The sequence below is a fragment of the Chelonia mydas genome, chromosome 1 (assembly GCF_015237465.2).
Source record: "Chelonia mydas isolate rCheMyd1 chromosome 1, rCheMyd1.pri.v2, whole genome shotgun sequence".
NCBI classification, from domain to species: Eukaryota; Metazoa; Chordata; order Testudines; family Cheloniidae; genus Chelonia; species Chelonia mydas.
In genome coordinates, this window is record NC_057849.1 from 334,377,192 (window position 1) to 334,394,721 (window position 17,530).

At 42.8% G+C, this 17,530-nt stretch overlaps 1 protein-coding gene across 1 annotated transcript in view; it reads right to left on the minus strand.

Annotated features, from left to right (window-relative positions):
• The window catches only part of CELF2 (CUGBP Elav-like family member 2), a 317,343-nt gene that overhangs the window by 75,673 nt on the left and 224,140 nt on the right, over positions 1-17,530 (minus strand). Inside the window, 1 exon segment of the mRNA XM_043553037.1 lies at positions 6,720-6,768. Within this exon segment, the coding sequence (XP_043408972.1) occupies positions 6,720-6,768 (49 nt within the window).

The window sequence follows — 17,530 nt, forward strand, 5'->3', positions numbered from 1 at the left end:
TAAGTGATTCTAAGTTGATCTAAGATACGTCGACTTCAGCTACGCTATTCTCGTAGCTGAAGTTGCGTATCTTAGATCGATTCCTGCCCCCACCAGTGTAGACCAGGCCTTACACTGATTATCTCTGTGGTCTTGGGCAAGTTACTTAACCTCTCTGCCTCAGTCTTTCCATGATAAACAAGAAGTGTTGTGGGGATTGATAGTTAAAGTGCTGTGAGGACTACAGGTCAAATACACCCAAACAATTTGGCAGGGGAGCGGGGGTCTCTCACAGTAAAATGGAGGCAACTCACAGATTTTGTCTGTGTGGCTGGCAGTTTCACACTTTAACCAAGGGTTGCCAACTTTCGATTGGCAGAAAACCGAACAACCTACCCCACCCCTTCCCCCGCTCTCTACATTCCCCCTCCCTCACTCATTTTCACCTGACTGGGGCAGGGGGTTGGGCTGCGGGAGGGGGTGAGGGCTCTAAATGGAGGTGCGGGCCCTGGGGTGGGGCAAGAAATGTTGGAGGGAGTTGGGCTGTGGGAGGGTGTGAGGGCTCTGGTTGGGGTGCAGGAGGGGCTCCAAACTGAGGGGTGAGGCCAAGGAATTCAGAATGTGGGAGGGGGCTGCAGCTTGAGGCAGGGGGTTGGGGTCGGGAAGGGGTGACGGCTCTGGGCTGGGGGTGCTGGCTCTGGGATGGGGCTGGGGATGAGGGGTTTGGGGTTCATCAGTGGGCTCCAGGCTGGGGAGCATGGCTGAGGAATTTGGAGTATGGGAGGGGGCTGGGATGCTCTGGGATGGGACTGGGGATGAGGGATCTGGATGAAGGAGGGGGCTCTAGGTTGTGGGGTGGGGGCTCAGGGCTGGGGTAAGGGGTTGGGGCACGGGCTTACCTCGTGCAGCTCCTGGTCAGCGATGCTAAGGCAGTCTGCCTGCCTGTCCTGGGTCCATGTGCGCCCCAGAAGTGGCCAGCAGGTCCGGTTTCTAGGCGGGGGGCTGGAGGCAGGAGGCTATGTGGCACACACTGCTCTCGCCTGCAAGCACCGCCCCCCCAGCTCCCATTGGCCTGTTCCCGGCCAATGGGAGCGCGGAGCCAGTGCTTGGGGCGGGGGCAGCGCATGGAACCCGGTGGTCCCCACGCCTAGGAACCAGATCTGCTGGCTGTTTCCGGGGTGCAGCGTGGTGCCCCAGGACAGGTAGGGACTAGTCTGCCTTAATGCCACAGCATCGCTGACCGGGCTTTTAATGGTGCTGACCGGAGCCGCCAGCCGCCAGCCGCTGACTGGGGGTTCCAGTCGAAACCCAGACACCTGGTCACCCTACTTTAACCACTAGAGGTTGCTGTGCCACATATGTTACAGGCCACGCAGCAGCTTGCAGTATGTGGTGACCTGTGTGCTCAGAGTTGAGCGAAGCCTCAGAAATGGCACACACAGCGGACAGGACCTTAACTGGGGGGTGGGGGTGGGGCGAGCGAGGCAGTCGCCCAGGGTGTAAAGCCCTGGGAGTGGAGAAGTAACTAAAAAAAAAAAAAACAGTAGGGGGTTCAAATATGGTTGCTCACCCCAGGTGCTAAAATGCCTACTTGCAGCACTCACTGCAGAATCAGGCTTCCTTCCTCCGATCTTGGAAGCAGCGGCCTCACCTCCCACCATAGTGCAGAAAAGTGAAGAGTTAATAGAGATAAGACCCCAGAGGAAGCCCCATCCCATGCAGGTTAGAAACAAGAGCCAGCTGTTGGAACCTGGCCAGGGGGTAGGGGTAGGTTGGAATCTCAAAGCACTGTACAAAGGAGGTCAGCATCATTATCCCCATTTTATGAACGGGCAAACTGAGGCAGGGGAGGGGATGTGATTTGCCCAAGGTCAGCCAGCAAATCAGTCTCCTGAGGCCCAGTCCAATGCCCTACCCACTAGAGAACACTGCCTCCCGTTTCTCAGGTCTTATTTTCACCCTGTAATTGCCACCCACACACATCTGGGGCAGACAGGAGCAGTTCAAAATTCAGCAGACAGACCAAAAAGGATGATTTATTTATTTATTTAAATCACTTTTGGGGGGGGGGAGAGGAGTTGGTTCTGATTGGTGGATTTTGGACTCAATATTGCTGTCCGGCTGCTTTGCACTATTTTGGCAACGTAAAGCAGATGCAACCTGATATAACCTGACAGTTAACAAACGTATGGTTGCTTTGCATTGCCGGAGCAGGACAAAGCAGCTAGGGTGTACCCTGTAAATGTCTATTGGACCCAATCCTGAAGCTGTGTCTGCCTGGGTGGAGCCTGTGACGAGTCCCAATGAAGTCACTGCATTGCAGTAGAAAGACCTTAGTGTCTGATTTTTACACTTCACTTATAGCTTGCTTGGACAGTGAAAACTGACTAATCTTTTTTCACTTCTCTGTTCCCAGTCCATCATTTCAGTTATGGATTCTCATATGTTAAAACCAAGGGGCTGTGTTTGAGATCACAGCACTGCAGGAGAATGTTTAAACAACAATTAAGTAATGAAAAAATGCTATTAAGGTTTGCTAAATTTTTATTTTTCTTCCCTGAAGCTCAAATTCTATCATGAAAATACATGGCAGTGTACTCTTAAGTGACTGAAGCTATCATATTTAAATATATCAAGAACACTATTTCCTTCGCAGAATAAGTTGTCCTCGCTTTTAAGCCAATCAAGTAACGGTTAATTATTTAAGTACAAATGTTTTTTTTCCCCCAGAGTGGAGGAAAAAAGATTTTTTTGTCCTTATTTGTAAGCTGGCAAAAAACCCTAGTGTACAATCTGTCAAAGTCACACCTGGATCTGGAACTGCCTGAATTAATTAACAACTTTTCTATGTGTTAGTGCTGACATATGGCATTTAATTACTGCTTCCAAATCTGCAAGTTTCTCCAGTTAGGATTTCAAAACCATTTCTTCACCCTTTCAGTGAATCAGAAAGTAAGTCCAGGATATTGCAATGGAGAATTTTTCTTGGTTTCCCCGAAGTGTTGGCATTTTATAAAAATGGGTGTATACTGTCCTCGGGATATCTGCCCTGAGGTCCATCATTAATGTTAATGGAAGGTACAAGCAGCCACCAAAGCATTTAAGCATGTGCTTAACTTCAAGCATGTTAATAAGTCCCATTGACTACTTAAGCTCAAGCAAGAGTTTGAATGCTTTCCGGTTAGAGCCCAGAACCTAAATATTTAAAAAAGAGGGTGACTGGTACTGGAACAAACTACCAAGGGAAACGATGGATTCTCCATCTGTTAAAATCTTCAAATCAAGACTACACACCTTTCTGGAAGAGATGCTTTAGCCAGACACAAGTTCTTGGGCTAAGTACTGAGTGATGTACAGGAGGACAGACTAGAAGATACAATGGTCTCTTCTGGCCTCAAACTCTATGAATTCATGAGCACCATATACTGTATACTTCATCTTTTGGAAGGAAGAACTTTTAGGAAAGGTAATTTTATCGGCTAATTATTTTAAGTATCCTCCAGTGAAATAAATTCATTAGCACTAAGGATGCTGCTCCATTTGCACCAGCTGCAGAAAGCCCTGAGTACCATGAAAAGGATTACATTTTGCTGCATCTTCATAGGAAGAGATAGGACCTGAAGGCTAGTGTACTGTCATGCTCTGGCCCACCTTCACCCTTCATACAGAGGGATGGAGAGCAAGTCTGGAGGCTGCTACCCATATTCACCAGCCATTCCACCCTGATTAGGCGGACACAAAGGCTGAGAATGCCCTGAAACTGTAGAAGTGGTGAGGTGCTGCTCCACTGCTATTCCATAACCAGGCATGTGCGGGAGATGTCTGTACTACATCACTCCTATAGAGGTCCCTGACTCAAGCTTGGCTTCTGGAGGTTGATATGAGGATAAGTCAGCAGAGGATTGGCTCCTAGGTGACACATAAAGCAAAAGAGGATTACAGTTCAGGGCCACTTCATGCAAGTGCCAACAAGTCTGGATGCTCATCCAAACCCTCTTGCATCTGGAAGTCTCACAAGAAGCTCCTGTGAGAGTTACTGTGCTTTCTGCTTCCTATTGGGGCAGAAATCCTCTTCCCATAATATTTTGGCATTGCAAGTCAAGCCCTGGAATTCAGAAGTGAGCAATTTAAAAAAAAAAAAAAAGACACTAAACAGAACATTGCAAAGCCTTCACACAAATTTTGGTTTTGAGTCCAGAACTGGGCAAACTGGTGTCAAACCAGATCATCCATCTTAATAGGATTTTCAACATTGTCACTCAGCAAATACCGAGTCTTAGAAATCCTGTAAAATTACCAAAGGAACATCAGAACTCATATCAAGCTTCATCAGGTCTCATCAGCCCTACACAGAGGTTGGTAAACTCAAGAGAACTGTAGTCTGTGCTTGCTTTCGTTCTCTCGTACCTATCTATGAGCTACTTGGAACTTTTGATCAACAGGAGTCTTCAAGCTCTTCGAACTTTTAGAAGTTCTAGTTACCAATAAAACCTAGTGGACCATTCAGTTCTGATGCACAGCTTCCATGGTGAGAGATCAAAGGGTTTCAAGAACTCCCATCACAAAGACCAACCCACCTTGGTTAGCTCTTTATCTCTTCCCCAGTCCTGTCTCTCCTCCTCCGGAGCCCTTTTCACATTGTGTGTCCTGCTGATGGCATACTGTTTCCTTCCCATGTGCCATTGGCACAGACACACACCCTTCTTCAGCTGCTGGCACAGTGGCAGCCGGAAAACAGATACCAGCTGTTCCTCTGCATTGCACCACTCTGCTCCCCCTAGCTGCCAAATCTCTACCTCACCTCCCACTCTATGACTCCGATCCTACTTCCTGTATCTCTAAGGTGCTACACTACATTCATCATCACAGTAGTAGCTTTCCTCTCCAGCTTCAAACAACAAAGAGTTCTCATCATTCTAAATGTGCATATGAAAATTAGACATCTTTTGCTTTTCTTCAGAAGATTAATTTAAAGGAGGCAATTCCACCTGCTTACTTTCTTTTGGTCAGTTGGGACTTCTGTGCCTTCTCCCAAAATCTAGGAGAATGTTGAAGGAAAAAAAAGGTAACTTAGCTGTATTTAGTGCTGGTGAAAGGTGGTGGAGAATGCCTTGGAGAGCAAGGCATTTATGCATGGTACCGGTTCAGGCATTGCAAAATTCCCTACAACACTTTGCCAATGTGCTTGAGTCTTGTTCTGGGAGGACAAGTTCTAGGGATGAGGGGGTATTTCATTTTTGGTCAATTATCTATTGCACTTCTATTTTGTCCATGAGATTTTAGAATCAAATTTACTCTATGTAGAAAGGCCCATGTAGGGCTTACGTTGGACTTAATTAGTTCATAGGGACTTGTGCAGTATTCTTGCAGAGGAGAAAAAAATTGTCCATTGAGAGCATGATAAATACTTGGGGTGGAATCCTGTTCCCCGTGAAATCAGTGACAAAACTCCCAGTGACTTCAGTGGGGCTAGGATTTCACCCAGTCTGCATATTCAGACTACTTGGTCTTTCTGCTGAGCATCCAAACACGGGTGACGACTTTGTGCAAGTGGTGAGGGCTTTTTTGGTTTAGGTTATGTGAGCACCTCTCCAACGGAAGAGTGAGTTCCCCATTCCACTTCATACAAGGGCCAGCCCAGTTCCGTTGTGCACCTGGCCAGTTTTTAAAGCTGTCCTCAATGTGGAAAGGGCCACAGGACAAAGTTTTAATTTCCTTCTAACTTTAGTCTGTGGAGAAGGCTAAAAATGGGACGCAGTACAATTAGCAGAACCTTGCGGAGAGATTTAGAGCCCAATCATAATTTACATTTGCAGATATGTAGATCTCTAAGTGCATGGCTTCTGCCCTGATTACTAATTAATGAGGTGCAGAGATGCCTATTGGAAGGCACCGGCTCTGATTAAGTCAGCCTTATGGGGAACAGAAGCTCTTGCAATCGAGGAAGGAAGGTGATTTCTTTAACATATATTTTAGTAAATTATAGGAATGAATCCAGGGGGAAAAGATGTATAGATTTTTTTTTAAACAAAACACACACAGGCAGCCCTACCATCAGGATTGTCTAATGCTTGGAATATGCAGATCTGATATATTTTATAGATTTAGCACACTGTATATTTTGCACATCATATATATTCCTTAAGTCAATAACCTAAATTTTGAATAGATATTATTGTCATCATATTTATTTGAGAGAGGTCTAGAGTACCCTACATAAAACAAAAGTCAATATGGGTCTCATAATTAAGAGCAAAACATCCAGTGTGATTCTAAATTGAGCCTAGAGTCAGAGAAGCATCCTTATTCAGGAAGGGTGTTTAGACACATGCTTAACTTGAAGAATATATCTAAGTCCAATTCAGACAGCGCTTAAATATTTTCCTGAAATGGGAACTTCTCTTTCCACTCCCATGTTATTTTAATCTCAGAATGTTATCAGCATCAGGTATTACCTGATTATTAGGTATTAGCAGGATACCAACAAGAGACAAACAAAACAAAGCCATGACACAGAGAATGTATCAGGAAGAGAGGAAAGGACATTTCCTCCCTTCTTTAAACTGAATCGGGAGTTCAAAGCAGGTCAACATTTTTCCAGACCTCTCAGCTATAGGGACACTTTCTTAAAGGGTTTTAGCTGTATTAAGAGAAAAGCATAAGCCATACCTTGCAGTTGTTTTTTAAATGAAAAGAGATACATGCACACACATTAAGTAGGAAATAGGATAATCACTTACCATTGGACTTTTCACTATCTGCGGGTTTCATCTGAATAGGATGATGCATCTAAAAATATAAATGAAAAGACAGTAAAGCAGGTTAGACAGTCACAAAGTCAAGCATTTTACTTTTATTGGCACTGCTGACTTTAGTTGCTCAGGGGGCTAAAACGATACACAATCAATATTAAACAGGCTGGCAAGTCAGAAAGATATAAATTTCAAATGATACCTTAATATTGGCTTTTAAATGAAAGTAAAATGTTAAAGGAGTATTTTATAACCAGCAAGCTTAACCCCCCCAATTTATTGGACCCGTAGGACTCATATAAACTTTAATTTGTTGTATTTAGTTTCAGAAGACCTCTCAAGTTACAGCCCTCACTGGTTTATGGCATGCATGATTTCTGTTTTACCAGCTTATAACTTTTCTTTTCTTGAGTTTGTTAAGAACTAGCAGAACAGAGACAAAATTCTAAAGTAATCTAAGAAGTGCCAGGAAGCAACTCAAACCTACACGTCTTGATTTGTTTGGTTTAACAAATGAACTTTGGTTTGTGATTAAGAAGTGTGTGACAACAACTCATCCAGTACCAAAGGGGAAAAGTTCTGTGATTCCCATAGTGTTGCTTGCTTAGTGATGGGCCTTTTCTTCAAAACACTTTAATCACTCATTCACCAAGCTGCCCTTAGGATGTGGCTACAATCCTGGCTTCATCACACCTCCTAATGCACTTTTCTTTTTCAATCTGTTTCTAAACAATAGGCAAACTCCTGTGTGTAGCTTTATATAGTAATTAACGCAATGTGCTGTACACAAGGGCAATCTACAGTCTCCCATTTGGAATGGCAGACTTTGCCTTTCAGAATGGGGCCCTGCACCATGTCACTCCCCTGGCAGCTACAAGACTTTTGATCTGAAAACACATTACAAACTGGAGCTTTTTCTTTTTGTTTTTTACACCTTCCCCCAAATCTCCACCATGTACTCGTTTCTTAGCACGGTGCAAGCACATGACAGCTATTAAGAGAATATCTCTGATGAGCTTGCAGAGCAGTTTCGGTGTACAAATTCCCATTGCACCTCAGTGGTCATTTCTTATTGCTGCTCTCAAGCCTTAGGCACTGATCCTGAAAATTGTCCTATTCGGAAAGACACCTGAGGTCGCATAGAGATCTACTGACTTTAGTGGGGCTCTGCACATGTGCAGGGGTGTGAAGACGCAGAGCTCATTGCAGGATTGGGGCCATAGACCTTTCTTCAGTAATTCCTCCACATTTCACACAGGCATGTTGAATGGTCTGTACTATTATTGCACTCTATGAGCGCAACAGGGCTTGCGCTGCCTGAAACCGTCAACTGCTATTCCAGCTTTATTTAAGAAAGATGCCAAATATGGAATTGGAAAATCAACAATTAAGCAGAAGATGGGAACCACACAATCACGTCAAATGTGCTTAGAGCCAGAGAGGAAGAGAAAATGACTAGCATGTGTGGTTTTTGGTAGTGGTATTTAGTTTTCAATGCTGTACTTGCTGGATTCCTTGGCAAGTAGAGAACATTATTGTGAATCTTCCATAGAATCTGCTCAAAGTTCAGAATGTCCCTCAGTGCCACAAATCAATACATTCCTTGCACGACTTGCAAAACCTCTTCTGTTTCATTCCCTACAGTGCCTTAAGGAACAAACAGAGCCATATGGTGCACGTAGTTACCAGGATGTGTAAAATACTTCTATTTTAACAATCCCGTTTTCTTTGATCCATTTATTTCCCAACCGGACTTTAACAGCCCAGTGCCTGTCTGCCATCTTTCTGATATTCATCTAATATCTAGGGAAGGGGAATGACTATTATGCTCTGTTTCTTTACCTGATGTTTAATTGTTATCTTGATATCAGCAATAGTAAGAGAGATTTAGGTTAGATATTAGGAAAAATTTTCTAACTACAAGGATAGTGAAGCCCTGGAACAGGTTACTTGAGGAGGTTGTGGAAACCCCTTGGAAGTTTTTAAGAACAAGGTTAACAAACATCTGTCAGGGATGGCCAAGGTATACTTAATCCTGCCTCAGTGTGGGGTGGGTTGGGTGAAAGGGGTCGACTAGATGACCTTGTGAGGACCCTTTCAGTCCTATGTTTCTATGTGCACTGCAGGGGAATTTAAGTTCATGGGAATGTGGGAAAGTGCATCACACCCATCAAGAGAAAAAAAATCAACAAGAAAAAAGTGGCGTAACTTGCTTAAATGAGCTCATTATCTGCATTGCCTCTTTGCTAAGCATTTGAAAGATGAAGTCATCAATGTGCTAAAGGAATTGTCTAGGGTGATGCAAGAGGGTGTAACTAGGAGCAATGAGCAAAGGAAAATTTAGGCTGACTGTTCCAGATATATTGTCTGACATTAAGGTCTTTAATGGAGAACAGTCTCCTGAGGGAAGTGCTAGAATTCGCATTGCTTGGGTAATGTCAGATTGACAAAGCCCTGGAGAACATGCAGTCATGAAAAACCAACTCAACCTACCTATTACACTAGATGGGGAATCAAACTATCTTCCTGTATTTATACAGCACTTAATACTACAGCATCTAAGCAGATAGATTTAGACCAGAGCTGGTTCCATCTATAATTTCTACAAGTTTAGGGTTCTAAAGTGAAGGATCTTTTTATTTTCATCCTAGAGAGGTTAGACATAGATGTCAATTGCGGATCAAGCTCATAAGGAAAGTGTTCTTTATAGTGGTTACCATCAAAAAGCCATAATCATTTGGCACTTTATCACCATAAGTAATGTTTTTTCAGGGAGCCCAGAACTATGGGTGGCCTTCTTACCCCTCTGCCTTAGCAACAGAGAGACCTGCCAGAGCTAAACTAAGGGCTTGTCTTCACTACCGGGGTAAGCTGACCTAAGTTACGCTACTCCAGCTACGTGAATAACATACCTGGAGTCGACGTAGCTTAGGTCGACTTACAGCAGTGTCTTCACTGCACTGCGTTGACGGGAGATGCTCTCTGGTCGACTTACCTTATTCTTCTCGGCGAGGTGGAGTACCGGGGTCCACTGGAGAGTGCTCTGCTGACGATTTAGCGGGTCTAAGACCCGCTAAATCGACACCTGCTGCATCAATTGCAGCAGTGTCGATCTCCCTGGTAGTGAAGACAAGCTCTGAGTGACAGCTCCCTGTCAGTCTGTTAGCCAACCACACAAGTTCCTCTAAAGCTCTGCCAGCTTTAACTATGCCTTGCAGGTAACATTTGATGCACTCTAGTTCCCGAACATCCTGAAAATGGGTTGTTCACCAGTATCCAGCCCCTGTTACTAGACACTCTCAGAAATTACCAAGTCTGCTGTCTCCAGAGTGAGAGTTATGCACACCAGCCTGCTAGCTGAGCTGAGAAGTCACACTTTTGTATTCACACACTAAGAAGAACTTATAGTAAAACCAACAATAAGTTTATTAATAAACAGAGATACTAAACAAAGAGAATAGAAACAGATATGGTTACAAATAAAAGAAAATAGATAAGTTCTAGTCTGGTAGAAGTAGGTTAACTCTAGCAAACTAATCTTCTCTGAAACAGCCTTTTTCCTAAAACCTTTTCTGTGGAGCTTGCTGGTATTCAGTCTGGAGAAGAGCTCTGTGTGGCTCAAAAGCTTGTCTCTTTTACCAGCAGAAGCTTGTCCAGTAAAAGATAGTAGCTCTCCCACCTTGTAACTTTCATCATGGCACAATTACCACTGATTTGCTATTAAGCCACTAGTTTGTCCTTTTTGCGAAAAAAAATTCACAGTGCTACTCATGACTCAGTTGTGACTGTAGTTCGCACTGAACTTCAAAATTTCTCAGTCAAAACTGTGGGCCTGATTCTCTCCTCACCAACAGCTGTAAATCAGGAGTAACTTCATTGTACTCAACAGAGTTACATTAGGGCCAACTAGCATGAGATCAGAATCAGGCCCTGTGAGAATAACCTGCAGAACATCCACAGTAAGGTGAGTACAAAACATAAAAACAGGGCATCTGGAAAGAAAACGGTGGTAAAAAATGTTACCCTGTTTCCTTACATGAGTGGGCTCATGTTGAAGCTTGTTTAACCCTCGCCATCACCAATTGATAAGTTAGCAACCTTTAACACTAGATTCAATAAAACATGCCATTTATAACCTGAAATGGGTTTTACAGAGTCACTGGTTCGCATCTCATTATTAAACTCATTGCTGACCTCTAGAGACAGCTGCCGTGACTATACATATTATAAGCTCTCTACCCATAAAATATTTAAAAGTGTGTGTGGGGGGAATTGAATCTGGAAGTGGTGTGCAGTGAATAAGAAAATTAAAGGGGGCAGAGACAAGGGCTAAATAGGTACTTTCCCTTCCCTCTACAATGAACAAAAGGGAAAATAATTGGAGCATTTTATATCTTGCTTGTATAACTGTAGGCTATAAAGTAATAAAATAGCTGCACTTTCCTAGGTCCTCCAGAAGATTACAGATGATATAAACCTGTTTCAAATTAGATGCCACCCACTAGAATCATGTCATCTACTGAAATGAAGGATTTCATGTATTATCAGAAAGCAGTTATTGTAGATATACATCAGAAAGCCATACACTTATGTATCTCCAGGTGAGTGATTTCTCAATATGTCATGCTTTCATAACTAAAAACAGTGGAGACGCTTTTCTGTGGCTTGAAGGAAGCATTGCTTATAAAAGTTCAGTATTTATGAGAATGATTTTGCAGTTAATAAATAGGGAAGAAACAAAGTAATGCAGGTAAAAAAAATTGCACATCAACAACACCCTGAATGCACCTCAGACCCCAGGGTAAAAGGAAACAACTGGTATTTTCTGTCATCAAGGTTGACTGTAGAACAACCTCCCAAGAGATCTGGTAAAAGCCCCATGTCTCTCTGAAACCAAACTGGAGAAATATACTGTAATAGTGAACAATCCTGCATTGTCAAGGTTTTCTGTAGGTCCACTGATGTGCATGATGCTGGACAGACAATAACAATACCTAGCTCTTATGTAGTGCTTTACAGAAGAAGCAAGCATCATTATCCCTATTTTTCAGATGAGGAAACTGAGGCACAGAGCGGTGAAGTGACTTGCCCAAGGTCTGCCAGCAGCAGAGCCAGAAATAGAACCTAAGACTCCTGAGTCCCCATACTGTGCGCTACCCACTAAACCACAAGGTCACAGTGCAAAGTACCATAAAAACTAGGACTCCAATCTGACAAATGGATACTAACATGGGTCCACATGGGAATTGGAACAACTGCTTACAAGATGTGCAATCCAATTTAAGTTGATAGGAATTTTACTGTTGGCTTTTCTGGGAGCAGGAGCAGACCACAAGTCATGGCCTACAAGTTAAAGATGACTAATTAGGTGCTTTTCATTCTTTTTTTCTGAGCAGGTACAACCATATGTAAATACAACTGTGCTGGAAAAAGAAAAGGAGTACTTGTGGCACCTTAGAGACTAACCAATTTATTTGAGCATGAGCTTTCGTGAGCTACAGCTCACTTCATCGGATGCATCCGATGAAGTGAGCTGTAGCTCACGAAAGCTCATGCTCAAATAAATTGGTTAGTCTCTAAGGTGCCACAAGTACTCCTTTTCTTTTTGCGAATACAGACTAACACGGCTGTTACTCTGTGCTGGAAAAAACACTCTCAGAGGTACAGATCCTGTCTCACTTTCAAGCGTCAAAGTCATCTTTTCAACAGTAATAACTCTACCTATTTACATTCTTGTCAAAACCATGTGACATCTGTAAGGGGGAAAAACAAGCAAGGTAAGAGTCTATTTCTGGCAAAAATTTTGCAAGGAAATTAGATTAACCTGGGTGGAATTCTATCTGGGAATTTGGAGTCTGTCATGGTGATTAAGTCATCATTTCTGTCAGACTACTCTAATCGGCTGTCAAATACCTTTCCACAGCCCCATCTGTAACTTGGCGTCCTAGTTATTCCGTGTATGTTACCTTCTGTATACAAAACAAATACCAAACAAGGAGGTGTGCACAGTTTAGCATTTAGAAGAGTCATTAGCTGTGATTATTATTGTGTGTTTTCACATCGCACAACAACATAAGCTTACAGCTTGTTTTATTTATTCAAAGAATATTAAAAAACAGGTGTAGTCAAACGTGGAGTGCGAAAGGTGAATTGGAGAGAATTCTCAGCAGACATTGGTATGCATTCAGTAACTGCCACCCTAGCAGCAGTTGCTTAACCCTTTCTTCAATATTAGCACAGTTAGGGTGGGATATTATAAAATCACTAGGGATTTGGACACCCAATTCCCATTAACTTGGGTGGGAATTGTGTATCCAAACCTTTAGCAGCCTAGTCTCTTAATCTCAGTCTTAATTTCGACATATACGACTGTCCCAGTGCCTTATAAATCCACCTGTCCTGCGGAACGGAGGTTTTTGAATGTGTGTGTTTGTTTTAAAGAGGAGTCCAGTATCGGTCAATGGTATTGTTGTCCCTTCAATGCTGGAGAAAGGGCTGCTGGGCCTGGTTTTCGGAGGTATGGAATGCCCACGGACCTCAGTGGAATTTGTGAATGCTCAGCATTTCTGAACCGTCAGGCCACGCACATACCGTGCCATGACTAGATTTTGGCCAACAGTCACTATTTTATGATTCATTACAAAAAAATAAAAAAATCATGTGGGATTATTTAGTCCCAGTCAGGTGCTCTAATTTCCATGCTTGATGATGGAGATCACCCACTTTCCAACCTGTCCTTGTTGTTTCTGATGCAAAATAAAACCACAAACCAAGCAGTCCCATGTGTTCATCTTGATCATCCTTTGGCTTCAACTAGTTCAACACTTTGGTCGCCCATGGGCCCCTACAATTCTGGGTGAAGGGAGGAGTTTCCTTCAGAGTTCAGCATAGTGTGACTCCAAGCAAGGGGCTTAGAAGAGCTCAGCATGCTGAGAGTGACCCTCTATCTCCGTGGCTCTTAATATGCTCACTCCCCAGTCCTTAATCCTTTCAAAATCCCTAACCCATCAATCCCCTCATTTCCCTGGAGCTCTTAACCCCATTCTTTCCATTTCATGGTCTCTCCTGTTACCGCTTCTCCTCTTGGCTCATCTGTCCCCTCTTCCCCACTGCTGTTTGTGTTTTACTATACCCCCTCTTGTCTCACTCCTCACATCTCCTTGTTCTGCAGATCACCTCTGAAGAAAATATGATGTAGCTCTTTGGACGATTATGCCAAATGTTCTGGAGAGGCTTCAGAGAACTCCCCTAGGAGTTTACCAGAGTCACTATGTAAGCGGTTCCAGGGATGAAGAGGAGTTCAGGTATCTCCACACACCCTGTGTTAACCAAGTCTGCCTACAGGGGAGGCTTCCTGGGGAGGCGGGAAATAAAGGGACCATGGAAAAAGCAGGGTTAGTAGAGGATGATCAGAGGGCCAGTAAGGCAAGAGGGGAGGAGAGAACTCAACAGATGAGAGAGGGGACTTGAAAAAAAATCTCAGGATGGGGACCAAAAAAAGAAAATCCCAGGATTCTTGTTACTTATATAGACTTTCCCCCCCGCAGAACTTCAACTACATCAACGGTGTCCTAACCATGCAAGGGGTGGAACAAAAAGCAACAGGATTAGACAGTGACAGTTTTCAGGCATCTTGTGATTTCTGTCCTTTCAAGGTCAGATGCTTAGTTGGCATAAATCAGTGTAATTCTACTAAAGTCAGAGCTGATTTACATCAGCGGAGAATCCAGCCCTGTCTTTGTATTTATAAAGGTGTGTGTGTGTAGGGGGGCAGCCAGGTCCTAAAAGGATATCTAAATCATTTTTTGAGGGGAGGACTACGATATGTAGGCCTCTTGGGAAAAGTAGAATGGGGAGTACTGAAGACAGGGACAATATTTCAGAATGTGACAGATGTGGGGAGGCAACAGAAAGAGAAGGGGAAAATATAAGTGTAAGTGAATTGCCTAATTATAGTCTAGGGAATATATTTCAGTTTTTCTCCAAGCTACTGATCCAATTAACTTGTGCTGTTAATTGGACTAGTAGTCCAAAGAAAATTGAAACTGCCCCCTCTACCTTTTATGATAGCCCTTTCCAGCACGTGAAAGTCATGGAAATTCTCCCCACCATTCCCCAAGAGAGAGAACCCTGCAAGAAATTAATCAGGCCCAGTGTTGTAAGAGAGCATCAATTTTTCAGATTATTGTTCTTTATATATTATTTGTAGGACCATCTGCTATTTGCTAGGAGCTTTCCAAATACATAAGGATGGTCCCCACTCAGAAGAGCTAACAGTCAGATTTTCACATCATTTCATTGGTGACCCATATTTTGTTAGCCTTTGCCAGTCACCAATTGTCTGAGTCCACAGTGACTTTCTAATTAGGGGAATTTTCCTATCTAAGAAAATTGTGTAGAACCACTTGGTTTGCACAAAATTCATTTGGCAATATGCTGCCAATACTGTAGCTATGACTCAAGAGCAGCAGGCTCTACCGAGATGTACCTTCAGGGGAAGGTATATGTTAGTTACTAAACAAATTTGACATCCACCCAAGACGTTATCAGTAAAACACTGCCTTTAATGCAGTGGGTGTTCATGTAAAACGAATTATTAGCTCTCTGAATATATAATGAATTTGTAAGCTGTAGAATATTCTCTATATTAACTGCGGTAACCAACAATGACTAAAGTAGGTCTGTTTCAAAGCCCACTGAAGTCAGTGGAAAGACTCCTCTTGGCTTCAGTGGGCTTCCCTGATTAGAGAAGCATCGTTTAGTGGTTGGAGAAAGGACTCTGATTCCCAGCACTGGCTTGTTTAGGTAAGTTGCTTTTTCCTCAGTTTATCCATCTGTAGAAAAGAGTCTAATACGTTGCTACCACACTGGTGTGTTGTCAGGCTCAATCAATTAATATGTGTAATGTGTTCATAAGAAATATCTTCCATTCACAAGTCCATAAGCCACGTTCTTTGTTCTGTGTCTGTAGAACACCCAGCACAAAGGTCTCCAGGTCCATGACCGGGGCTCCTAGATGTTAATGCCATACGAATAAAGAAAAGCTTTAATATATCCATATATGTGAATAGGGTTCGTGCACAACAAATATAGTCCCTGTCACAATGCATAACATCATTATGTTCTATTCGGAACACAGGAACAAGCCAAGAGCTCGTTTCAACAAGTTATTTCTTTCATACGAGAACATTGACACTGCTGAAATTCAATGACTTTTGGAGGTTTTCCAAGTCAGTCATTTGAAACACACTATATTCCATTTTTTAAAATTCAAGTTAAATTGAACATGAACTTGAGTGACTTAAAATAATGCTGCGCTTTAAAATAAATGCATATCAAATTGAGATATATATTGAATGGTAAATACCATATGTCTCCCCAAACAATAGCTTGCATTTCTTTTGGTAAATATTCCTGATATTTTATTAAGCGTCTTGTAATCTACCTTGGATAAAGATACTACGTACCTGAGCACCTGGTTTAAAGCTAAACTAACAATCATTTCACTCAGCTGACCCTTGATGTAAAGGAGTAGTGTGGTCAAATCATCTGCAGACCTGAACTGAAATTCGTATTCTAATGATCCCTTCCACAGTTTACCTCCCGCATTCTGCTGTTCTGCCAGCCACCTTTATGAATTAGCATATAACACTTTGTCTTCTTTAAAAATTATAAGCTCACACCCCCCACCTCCAGTCTGGTGGTTTTAGAAATGACAACTTCATTTCATAATGTATGCTCCCGTTCACTGAATCCTCTCACTCCTTTCCACCCACCCATGCTGCTGTGACTTTGGGACATAGCAAGTCAGATAGAAGTACCTCCCTTCCTTAACTTCGCTCCGACATTTTCCCTTCATAATCATCTACAAACAAAAATGATTAACTATCTTTTCTTCAGACAAATGAGCCTTTACAAAACCCATTCAATCCTAAAAATAATATCAACTTGGATTCTACATCATGTTTGGAATAATGCCTTGGGGCTACTTTGTGTTATCCGTGCTTAAAAAACAAACCCATTAAAACATCTGAGCAAAACACCAGATATTGTTTTAACAGTGATATTTATTCATCTCATCGGTACCAGCAATAACTTTTGTTGACATTTTGCCAATTGAAGTTTGCACTCCAATATTTTCCTCCTTCGTCACACTACTACGGCACCATCCATCCAAAGATCACAGAGCGCTTCACTAATCATCGACTGAGGTTCCCATAGTTCCCTTCGAGGTATGGTATATAATTATCCCTACTTCTGAAGAAAATGAAAATGAAGCACAACAAGGTGATGGCCAAGGTAATACAGTGAGTCATTGCCAAAGCGTGGATTAGAACCCCGGCGTCATTGCTCTGCCTATCTATGGTACTTATACAGCCCCTATGACCTTAGTATATAAATTCTTCACCATCTTTAATATACTGGTATTCAATGTATGAGGTAGGGTAGTGCAATTATCCCCATTTTATATGTGACACAGAGGAACTTAGGGTATGTCTACACTGCACGGTAAGCCCAGGTCTGTGGGACCTGGGCTTGTGGACTTGGTGTTAGCAAGCCTGTGCTTGGGTGTCCACACTGCATGGTAAATCTGGATTTATAATTGCTTGGCCTGTTTCTCACAGCCATGCTAATGCACCCAGACCTTCTGACTCAGGTCTGTGGAGTGATCTGCATCTACTCTGCAAAATAAGAGGGTTTGGACCCAAGTCACAGCAGGACATGGACTCTGATTAACCCCGCCTAGCAGTGTCCTAGGACCTGGGTGCTTGCTGACCCAAGTCACAATGATTTGTGTC